The sequence below is a fragment of the Pteropus vampyrus genome, unplaced genomic scaffold, assembly GCF_000151845.1.
Source record: "Pteropus vampyrus isolate Shadow unplaced genomic scaffold, Pvam_2.0 Scaffold35, whole genome shotgun sequence".
NCBI classification, from domain to species: Eukaryota; Metazoa; Chordata; class Mammalia; order Chiroptera; family Pteropodidae; genus Pteropus; species Pteropus vampyrus.
This window is the reverse complement of record NW_011888816.1, coordinates 7,056,657-7,068,842: the sequence shown is the minus strand read 5'-3', so window position 1 is coordinate 7,068,842 and position 12,186 is coordinate 7,056,657. Positions and strand designations below refer to the sequence as shown.

Below are 12,186 nucleotides of genomic sequence, written 5' to 3'. Positions count from 1 at the left end.
CTGAGCAGAAGATTTTTAGTGTGATGCACTCCCACTTGTCTTATTTATTTTTGCTTTCATTGTCTGTGCTTTTAGTGTCATATCCAAAAAAAAATCATGTAAAAGTACCTCTATTCACAGATGACATGAAGTGTTATACATATATGTATATAAATCCTTTAAAATAAACAAAAAGACTAGAGCTAATAATGAGTTGATCAAGGTTGCAGAATACAAGATCAATATATAAAAATTTGTTATATTTCTACACTAACAATGAACAATCCAAGCATAAAATTAAGAAAACAATTTCATTTACAGTAGTATCAAAAGAAAATATACTTAGGAATAAATCTAACCATAGAAATACAAGACTTGTACACTGAAAGCAAAAAACAAAACAAACTATCAAAAAAATTAAATGACAAATTTAAAAATACCTAAATAAATGAAAGGACAGCTTGTGTTCATAGACTGAAAAACTTAATATTGTTAAGATGATAATATTCCCCAAATTGATCTACATATTAAATGCAATTTCTATCAAGATTCTAATGGATTTTGTGCATAAATAAAGAGCTGACCCTAAAACTTATATTAATATACAAAGGACTCAGAATATCCAAATCAACCTTTAAAAGAAGAACAAAAGTGGAAAGCACACTTCTAATTTCAAAACTTATTACAAAGCTGCAGTAATCAAAACAATGTGACTGGCATAAGGATAGACATAAAGATCAAAGGAGTGGAGAGTCCAGTAGCAGACCAGACATCTATGGTCAACTGATTTTCTCACATCAAATATAAAAATTAAATCAAAATGGATCAAAGACCTAAGTATAAGAGCTCCAACTATAAAGCTATGAGGAAGGAACATGGGTATAAATCTCCATGATCTTGCGTTAGACAAAGATTTCTTATATGACACCAAAAGAGCAAGCAACAAAAAAATATATATAAATAAATTAGCCTTCATAAAAATTAAAACTTTGCATCTTCAAAGGGCATTATCAGAAAAGTAAAAAAAAAAAAAAAAAGCCACAGAATGGAAACAATATTTGCAAATTATATATCTTATAAGGGTATAGTATCTATATTAAATAAAGAACTCTTACAATTCAACAATAACAGAGATAAATAACTCAATTATAAAATGGGCAAATATTTGAATATATATTTCTCCAAAGGAAATATACTAGAGTTCAAAAGCACATAAAAAAGTTCTCAAAATCATTAGCTATCAGGGAAATTCAAATCTAAACCACAACGAAATCCCACTTTATCAATGATGGCTATAATAATAATAATTTTAAAAGAAATTTTGTTTTATAATTATGGGTGAGAATGTGCAGAAATTTTAACTATCATACATTGCTGGTGGGAACATAAAAATGTAAAATGGTGCAGCTGCTTTGCAAATAGTTTGGCATTTCCTCAAAAAGTTAAATGTAACGTTACCATATGACCTAGCATTTTACTCCTAGATATATACTCAAGAGAACTGAAAAATATGTTCTTACAAAAACTTGTACAGAAATGTTCACAGCACCATTATTCATAATAGCCAAAAGTGGAAACAACCCAAATGTCCGTCAATTGATAATTGATAAACAAATGTGGTAAACCCATACAGCATCATTCAGCCATAAAAAATGAAGTATTGATGATAGCAGACAGCCTTGTCTTGTTCCTGATATAAGAGGGAAGGTTTTTAGTCTTTCATCACAAACAATGTCTCTGATAAGGGACTAATATGGCATAATATCCACAATATATAAAGAACTCGTACAACTCAACAATTAAAAAAAAATCCAATTAAAAAATGGGCAGGGGACCTGAACAGACACTTCTCCCAAGAAGACATGCCAATGGCCAACAGACATATGAAAAGATGCTCAACATCACTAGCTATTAGGGAAATGCAAATTGAAACCACAATGAGCTACCATCTCACACCTGTTAGAATGGCTATAATCAACAGTACAAGTAATAACAAGTGGTAGAGAGGCTGTAGGGAAAAAGGAACCCTCATACACTGCTGGTGGGAATGTAAATTGGTACAAACACTGTGGAAAACAGTATGGAGGTTCCTCAAAAAACTAAGAATTGAATTACCATATGACCCAGCAATCCCTCTTCTGGGTATTTACCCTCAAAACCAGAAAACATTATTCTCTAAGATATATGCACCCCAATGTTCATAGCAGCATTATTCATGGTGGCCAGGAAATGGAAGCAACCGAAGTGTCCTAAGATAGATGACTGGATGAAGAAGCTGTGGTACATATATACAATGGAATATTACTCAGCCATAAGAAAAGATTAAATACTGCCACTTGTGACAACATGGATGGATCCAGAGATAACCATGCTAAGTGAAATAAGTGAGACAGAAAAAGTTGAAAACCACATGATTTCACTTATTTGTGGGAAATAAAACTGAAAGCAACAAACAAACATGACAAACAGAGACTCATGGACATGGACATTGGATTGGTCATTATCAGAGGGAAGAGGAGGAGGGGGGAGGCAGATAGGGCAACAGGGATCAAATATTTGGTGACAGAAGGGAATCTAACTTTGGGTGGTAAACACACAATGCGATAGATATATGACATATTGTTGAATTGTACACTTGCAACTTACTTGATTTTATTAATAAATGTCACCCCAATAATTTTAATTAAAAAATGAAGTATCAATACATGCTAAAACATGGATGAACATTGAAACATTCTAAGTGAAAAAAAAAAAAAAACAGCCAAATGCCACATATAACATGATTCCATTTATATGAAACGTCTAGAATAGCAAATCCATAGATATAGAAAGTAGGTTAATGGTTGCCAGAGGCTGCAGAGAAAAATGGCTAATAGGTACAAGGTGTCTTTGGGGGGTAATGAAAATATTCTGGAATTAGATAGTAGTGATAGTTGCATCATCTTGTGAATATACTTAAAACCATTGAATTGTTCCATTTAAAATGTTGAGTTTAATGGTAAATGAATTATATCTCAAGAAACATTTTTTTTAAAAAGACAAGAGGGAACCTTGCACAGATCAATGATGAAGATGTACTATAAATTTAGGAGTGTTTAAAACTCAAACTCTGTGCCTGGAGAACAGAGAGAACAGAGAGGATAAAATTGAGTTTGGGAAAACATGAAGGGAAAAGGTGTCTCTCATACATTGTTGGCATCAGCATAAAGTAGCACATTCATTTAAGTAAGCAATTTAGTGGTATCTATCAAAAAAATAATAAAGCAGGTACCCTATGATTCAAGATTTTCATTTGTAGGAATCTAAAATCAATGTGTGGCTGGCACAGTTAGCACTCAGTGAATGTTCTTCCTATTATAAAGGTGATAATCATATGGAAAGACTATAAATTATGCAATAAACTCCTGCAGCCAATTCAGCTCTCACTTCTGCTTCTTTTGGAAAATAATAAGACAGTGTTTATACCACAGGGCGGTATGACCATGAAAGTACTACTCTTAATTTTTGCAAGCTGCAGAAAAGAAAATTCTCCCCTAAAATATAAGGTCAAGTCTAGAGATACTGCCCGTATACTAAAAGTTAAAGATTCTCATGAAGAATCTTTAAAGGTGATACTTTTGTAAAAGTGATACAGTGAGATGGGAGTTAGAGGGGGAGAAAGGAAACAGCTTGAGCCTCAGCCAAACCCCATGAAGATGCAAAAAAGCCAAGAAATATTCAGAGCGACGTATGCATGAAGCCTCATGAAAATCAGCAGTGACGATGCAACAATTGGCAAACTCAGTGACTACTGACAGAAGTGCCTAAGTGAACCGATATCTTTTTTCCCATTAATTCTTTCTCCAAATGGTGATTCCCTTTAAATGTGGCATTGCTATTACGTGTAAACACTGTGCTTTGTTCATCAAATAAAAGTTCTATCAATACAGAAAAGGCCCGAGGAGAGGAACATCATGTCAATCTACTTTTCCAATTAGTCATACTCAGGCCTTTCAGCCTATAAGGATATATCCTCAAATCAACTTGTCCAAGTTGCAGGGAAAGCACCAAGCAAAGGGAAATAGCTTCTGAAATCCACCCCATAGCTCGAAAAGTGGCAAGCGACAGCTAACCCTCCAGGATGCTCATTGCCTTAATGTTCCTCGGGGCTGGTCCTTTGGAAGCATGACGTGTCCATCGGTCCACCAGCCACTAACCCCCAGATCTCACCCTCCCACCTACCCAACATAGTGAGATATGATGGGGAGACAGGGATTGTGACATAAGAAAATGGCCTCAGGCTGATATATGTAAAAGCCAGCCCATGAGCTTCCTAGGAGGGGCACAGCCTGTGAAGTCCTCATAACAGCCAACCTCTTGCAACCTCCAAGCTGACGGCCCCATCAAGGAGAAGAGGAAGCCCTCCAAGGGAGAACTAACAGCAGGATTCCAGTAGAATAGAGAAGGTGCAATCATGTAGGAGCCATGGAGACTGCTATGTGTGTTTGTTCCCCATGTTGTACATGGCAGAGATGTTGTCCTCAATTATGTTCCTGTCTGTGCTGCAAGTTCCTCTTCACCTCCGAGCGGAACTGCACCTGCTTTCCCTGCCCGTACAAGGATGAGCGGAACTGCCAGTGCTGCCACTGCACCTGCTCCGAGAACCCCAACTGCCACTGGTGCTGCTGTTCGTGGGCCAATGACCCCAACTGTAAGTGCTGCTGCACGGCCAGCAGCAACCTCAAGTGCTACTACTACGAGAGCCGCTGCTGCCGCAATGTCACCATCACGTTTCACAAGGGCCGCCTCAGGAGCATCCATACCTCGTAAGTGCTAGGAACCCGGTGCGGGCCACACTGGCTCAGGAAAGCTGTGGGGTCCACAGAGCAGGCCAAGTACCCCTGTTCTGAGTCCATTTCTCTATCTGAAAAAAAAAAAAGGAGGCCAAGAATTCTGTAGCAATTAAGTGTGTCCTGTATAGCTCTTAACCACATATAGATCTGAGTTCTAAATCCAAGCTCCGGCAGCTGTGTGAATGAACACTGTGGTCTCCTGAGCCTCAGCGCTCTCTCTACTCGTTAATACTCAGTGCTTAAGCAACTTGCCAGGTACTGCCTGTCGGACTCCATGTAACCCTCATCCCATGCTCACCCTACCAATAAGAAAACTGAGCCACTAAGAGGTTAAGTTAGTTGCCCAGGATCTCACAGCTAGTCAGATGCACTCAGGATTTGAATGCAGAGTCTGTGTGTTCTTTTACTTTAAAATGCTCTACCGCAAAACAGAGAGAACAACACTTGCTTTGATTCAGTGGGCATGAGGATTAATGCATGTGCTTTGTAATCTGTTATGTCAGCGGTCCCCAACCTTTTTGGCACCAGGAACCTGTGCTCCTATGAGAATCTAATGCCTGCTGATCTGAGGTGGAGCTGAGGCAGTGATGCTAGCACTAGGAAGCATCTGCAAATACAGACGAAGTTTCACTTTCTTGCTGGCCACTCACCTACTGCTGTGCGCCCAGTTACTAACAGGCCATGGACCAGTACTGGTCCACAGCCCAGAGTTTGGGGACCCCTGTATTATGTGATATAAAAATATAAATTCCTCATACTCTTCTTTCTCTGAACTCTTGATATCTGCAGTACTTATTAGAAAAATAATCACTCCACAAGCCACTTTAGACCCCCATGGCCAACATAAGGACACCAGGCAGCTGTGTACTCCTGCCAGCTTTCTCTTTGTTCCTATCCAGAGGTCTTGGCACTGAGGGTTTCAGTCACTCTTTGGGGCATTAACTCTCTGTGTCGGGCATCAAATATCCTCTTCCCGCCTTGACTAAACCAGTCTTTTTATGCCACCTGTGAGAAGAGTCTGGAGTACTAGAGACAGACTCCTTAGGGGAGGAAAGATTAAAGCTCAGTACTATGACAGGATTTGGAGAGTAAGGTTTAAAGCCTTTCAAGTTTGGAAAAGCAATTCTGTGAGCAAAGGTTCAGTGAATTCAGCGGGAAAGTACGATCAATCCATCTTGCCTTTAAGCACTTAGTAGATGCTTAGTAAACATTACTCTGCTCATGGACCTCTTATCGTCCTTGCATGAAAACAGAACCCAGGGGTTCTGGATGCAGGCCCAGAAGTTCTAAGGTGCAGAAAGTAGTGTCCACACGCATCTCTGCTCACCTTCCCATTTTCTGTGCATCAGCCAGGAGAGTCACTGAGACGATTTCAACAGAGGAGGGATGACATCGGTGCTTTGGGAAGATGCCTTAAGCCAGTAACTCCCAAACATTGCATTGAGATCACTGGGGGAATCTTTAAAAATACTGATACTTGGCTCCCACCCCCAGACATTCTGATTTTATTAGTCTGGGGTATGGTCTGGGCATCAGAATTGTAAAAGCTTCCATCCCACACCCAGTGATTCTAAAATGCAGAATGGCCTGGAAGGGACAAGGAGGAAGATGAGAACCTAGGTGCAAGGAGAACAGGCTTGAATTTAGGAGGGGGAGAAAGCCACGCAGAGGAGCACAGGCTGGATATCTCAGCAAGAAGACAAGGCTGCTGGGCTAGGAGCCAGTTTTGACATGGAACCATGAGCACCGAATGCCCCCATTTAAGCCTAAGGCTTTGAGGAAATGGTCAAACGCTATTGCACGTGTCAGGAGGTTGGTTCTGGGTGTACTGAGGCTTATGGCCTTTCCTGGTTTCTGAACCACTGCCTCCCCTGTTCCTCACCACTACTTCCTGCTCAGCATCTTGCTTATCCTGTCTCACTCTGGTCTCGCTCACCCTTCTCTGCCTTACTCATCTCTTTTTCTCACTTCCTTTTCCACCCCAGCTCCCTGAGCCATTAACACCTGTCTCTTAGCTCTGCCCTCTCTTTCTCTTCCCCCAACACCACCTACCGTTTCTTCTTCTTTCTGATTTCTCATGCTGTCTCTCTTTATATTACACCCTGATTGTGAGAGTTCCACCTCACCAAACTAGAAAGATCCATTGAGGTACCGTGTGTATAATGGACCTGTACCTCCCCATGATCCCTTCGGGGCCCAGGCAGGAGGCTGGGAAGGTGGAAAAGGAGCAGGGCTGAGAACCCTGAGGCCTGCCAGCCTGAAGCCCAGCATCCAAATGGTAAGGGATGAGCTTTTCAGGTGCCTCAGTCACCACAGGGGCACTTTCTGTCACCACAGGGGCACTCCATTCCAGTACCCTTAGGCTGCACCTTTGACTGTCTGGGCCCTGAGACATGGGTGTCTGACCAAGGGATTAGGGAAAGAGACAGGGGTAAATACAGACCACAAGAAGGCAAAAGCAGAAGAGAACACAGCCACAATGTTAAGATCAACACCCAAATATAACTGAGGTGAACAGAGGCAAAGAGATAGAGTCAAAAATTGTGTATCTGTCGACACCCCACAGCTAATTCATTTATTCAGAAACAGTCCTGATTATAGCTTCTTAGAACATGCACTTGAATTTTACGAGCATGTTCTTACTTTATCCATAGTTCTTAAAATACATGAAATCGGCCTCAGATATTAGACAAATAAAGCACACGCACCCCCACAAACAGTAGAAGCACACACTTTTCATGCTCTTGACCACTGTTTTCCTCTACTGGGGACATTAACCAGCTAGTAGTAGAGGGTAATAATTACAGTGGCCACATTTACTAACTAGGTACTAGCAGTTAAGCACATCTCATAGATTATCTCGTGCTCGTAGATTATCTCATGTAGACTGTAAAATTCTCATGAAAGTAGTATTATGAGCCTTGATTTATAAACGAGGAAACAGAATGAGAGAGGTTAAGAAATTCATCTCAAGGGTGCGACTCTACAGTGCTGCATTCCATCATGTGCAATCTGCTTAGATCCTTAATTCTTACTTGTCTAGTGGTGAGACACACGGATTTTAGGCTTGGCTCGGGGACTGACCTCCTGGTGTCCAGGGAAGGACACTACCCATCCTCTTCTGGGTTCCATCCTACACTAATAATAATGATGCCAATGCCCTCCGGGAAAAACCCACCAAGAATACACCTTTAACTGGATGAGATTGGATTTGTTGCCAAATTGCGACAAGTGAGAACATACACTGTGGTTAAGTGTGAGGTGTCTCGGTAAGAAGGCATCAAGAGGTTATTATAGGATTTAGTTTCATGTTAGGTGAGGATGTGGGGATGAATCTCCTACTTAGTATCTTAATAAATCTTGTCTAGAAGGTGGGAAGACCAGAGGGAGCCTAATGATACAACTGGTGAAAAAGCAGCAGTCACTCCCATCAACCAGGAGAGGGGATGTGTGGTCATTTGTGTGATTTGGACAATGAACTTGCTTTTGTCTAAGTTCAAACATGATGAAGTGGTATCATTTCTGCTTTGCTCTATCACAGTCCCAGAATGGCCTTGTCTAGTGCTGATATTCTGTGATATTATTATGGCCAACAGAATCCCAAGGCCCAGCTGACAGTGTCAGCCCAGTCTGGCTGCTTTTTTCTTGCTCAAAAATAACAAGAAGCAGTTGTACAGCATTTACTGGGATCCAAGGACTACTCTAAGGCCTTGCAGGTGTTAAATTCAATTGTGATCCTCTCGAGAAGTTCTCTAATGTGGGTACTAATTTTATAATGAGGAAACAGGCAGAGAGAGGTTAATTAACTTACCTGAGGTCACCTAGCTAACAGATAGTGAAGGCAGGTTCAGAATCCAGGCACCCTGACACTGAGCCCATGCTCCTGGCCATGACAGGGGACTGCCCCTCAGTGGCCCTCCAATTCGGGAGGCGGAGAAATGGAGCGAGCTCTGGAGCCCATGTCTTAAAGTTCTCCCTGTGTCTGCTTCTCCTTTCAGCTCCAAGATGGCCCTGCGCATCGGGGGCAGTGATACCCAAATGGATGAGGTGAAGACGATGTCAACGAACAGCCACCTGGTCGACCATCTCTCGTGCCCCATGTGCAACCGGCTGCGCCTGCACTCGTTTATGCTGCCCTGCAACCACAGCCTGTGCGAGAAGTGCCTGCGGCAGCTGCAAAAGCACGCTGAGGTCACTGAGAACTTCTTCATCCTCGTCTGCCCAGTGTGTGACCGCTCGCACTGCATGCCTTACAGCAACAAGATGCAGCTGCCCGAGAACTACCTGCGCGGGCGCCTCACCAAGCGCTACATGCAGGAGCATGGCTACCTCAAGTGGCGCTTCGACCGCTCCACAGGGCCCATCCTCTGCCAGGTCTGCCGCAGCCGGCGCATCGCCTACAAGCGTTGCATCACCTGCCGCCTCAACCTGTGCAACGACTGCCTCAAGACCTTCCACTCGGACGTGACCATGCAGGACCACGTCTTCGTGGACACCAGCGCCGAGGACCAGGACGAGAAGATCTGCATCCAACACCCATCCAGCCGCATCATCGAGTACTGCCGCAACGACAACCAGTTGCTCTGCACCTTCTGCAAGACCGCATTCCACAACGGCCACGACACCGTCAGCCTCATCGACGCCTGCTCCGAGAGGGCCGCCGCACTCTTCAGCGCCATCGCCAAATTCAAAGCAGGTCCTGATCGCCTTCTCTCCCTTCCAGCATAACTCGTAGTTCGGAAAGTGATGGAGAAGATGGCTTGGGGTAATCTGGTTAGTGAGAGCCTTGCCTCCACCTGGTGGAGCTTCACTAGAAGCGCTGGGAAGCACTGAGCTAGGCTACAAGTGGTTGGCTTGGTGTCCACACCTGGCAACTACCACCAGCCGCTTAATCACCCTGTGCCTTGGCTTTCTCATCTATAAAATGGGGATAATAGTAGTAACTCTCTCATTGGGTGATTGTGAGGCTTTAATGAGTTATACTTTGTGAAGCATGCAAAAAAAAAAATCTGGCACATAAGAAGTCCATAAAGATTATATAATCTTAGTTATAATCTTCATGACCTCAAGCCTCATTTTCCCCTTTGGAAAATGATGAATTTGATCCTGTCATATCCTGAAGTTCTGTGAGCCTTTTCTAAGGTGTTTTGTCACTAAAGTTGGATTTCTGTAGTAGTTTTCCAATTTACAGAGGGAAAGATTTAAGTCAATGTTGAGAATTACCTCAATTTTAAATTTTCCCTGATGGATTTTCTCCTAAACTTGCAAACAGTAAAGGAAATGAACTGGTAGTAAACACATAATAACAGGAAAATTCAGAAATAGTCAATAATGTTCTGATCCACAGCTTGTTTTCCCTCTGCACGCCTGCTCACCGTTATTTTATATTGGCTACATATAAGGGAAACTGATCCTAGTCCACGATGGAACCCAGTACAACAATATTTACGGGGTTCAGTAAAGAGCTCCATAATTTCTTGGTGTGCACCCACCTGATAAGACATAAGAATTGCCCCTGGGAATAGCTCCTTTGTTAGAGTCCTACTTTGCCCAGACCTTTTAGAAGAATTATGTCTACTCGTCTTAATAATCCTACAGTGGAGGCATTAAAATTCCCTCCACAGAAAAGAAAAGTGGGGTTCCAAGAAATAATTGGCACAAGGCAGCTAATAAAAGACAAGCCCAATCTATCTGCCCCCAACATCCATGTTCATTTCACAATATTCATTTGATAGCCTACTCTGTGCTGAACAGTGACCAGATCCTAAAGACAGAGATTTAAAAACACCAGCTACAAACACCACCACAACCCATGGTCTATTTCCTTAAGGAGTAGCCTACAGTCAAGTGACCAAAATGCACCAGATCAACCCAACTCTTTCCTTTTTCAGATTTTTTCAGTGTCCGCAGTATAAACGTATGAAAGGGAGACAGTTTTTCTCTGAGCTACACAGAAAGGTCCTATTAGACATAGAGTTGGGTCAGAGATAGACTTTGCTAAGTATGTCATCCAGAACCTCTCACCAGCATGAATATTTTAGGAATACTGTGATTTCTCAATTGCCCCATACCTGGAAACATTGTTTGTCAATTGACATTTGTTCAGTTTCGGAACCACTACCAGGAAAAGCCTCTGTATTAAAGAAACCCTACAGGATTCACATTGCCAAGCAAATGGGTAGACCCTTTGGTTCCTAGAGCATTTTCTCAAGGTGGGACTCACTGCCTGGGCACGGCTGGTCTCTGGGCCCTCAGCACAGGGAAAGGGCTGCTGCCTGTAACCTGCCGTGACCCCCATGCAACCATAGAAAGCCTGGGTATTTAGCTCAATAGTTTTCTCAGAGTCTATAGCACCTAAAAGTCAGACAGTGAAGTTCAATTCAGGGCAAGGAGACACCAGTGCAAATATCAGAGAGCCCAGAAGTTGCAAAGGGGGCAGGGACCACCTTCACAGAACATCCATTCGGATATAAGAATTTAGCCTTTCCATCCTTGCTAAGGAAACAAACAAAAATTTTAATAAAATTTTTTTAAACCAGGGTTCAAACTCACTCTTAAAGATTCAATTCGCTTTCTGGGGAGGAGCCATAAGTCTGCATTTAAAACAGATCTCCAGGTAATTCAAAAACAGGGATCTGAGAACACAATTTGAAAAACTCAGCCCTGGAGAGATCTAGTTTGTGTTGAGAGTTTAAAGCAGTGATGTCAACCCCAGCTGCACACTAACACTGCCTGGGAAGCTTTACTAACTAGGACCCAGCAGCGGTGGCATCACCTGGGAGCTTGTGAGACTGCAGAACCTCAGGCCCCACCCCATCCAGACTGCATGGGAATCTGCATTTTAATAAGATCCTCAGAAGATTCTCCAGATTAGTTCTAAACCTAGCAGCAAACTGATTCACCTGAATTGCTGAGCCCCAACTTAGGGCAATTCAGAATCTAAGCAGGTGAGGCCAAGAGAAGAGTATTTTTTTAAAAATTCCCTCAGGTGGTTCCAGTGCTCACAGAGGGCTGAGAACCACAGAGGAGCATTTAAGAGCATAGGCTTTGGCGTTAGACAAATAAAATTAAGGACAGGTCCTGGTTCCTCCCATTTACTTGCTGTGTGACACTGGACAGTCTTTGTTTAACCTCTCTGAGCCTTAGTCTCCTCATCTATAAATGGGAACAACATCTTCATAGAAAGATATGTGTACTGTATGATAATATATGGACATAATCTATCATATGCGTAATATATGGATCTGGTCCATAATAAATGTTTAATAAATAACATCTATTTTTAAGCATATTGCCTGAGAGAGGCCTTGATTTGACTTTCCTCTAAGACCAGCTCTTGCAAAGCTGCCGCCATATTTGTAAGGGCAGCGAGCAG

The 12,186-nt window shown here is 42.3% G+C and overlaps 1 protein-coding gene across 1 annotated transcript in view; it reads left to right on the top strand.

Moving 5' to 3' along the window:
• Nucleotides 1-4,256: 4,256 nt before the first annotated feature.
• TRIM42 (tripartite motif containing 42) overlaps nt 4,257-12,186 on the top strand; it is a 30,612-nt gene continuing 22,682 nt past the window's right edge. The window contains exons 1-2 of the mRNA XM_011357452.1: nt 4,257-4,784; nt 8,810-9,507. Coding sequence (XP_011355754.1) covers nt 4,444-4,784; nt 8,810-9,507 — 1,039 coding nt within the window. The 5' untranslated portion in view covers nt 4,257-4,443. The remainder of the gene's footprint in view (nt 4,785-8,809; nt 9,508-12,186) is intronic.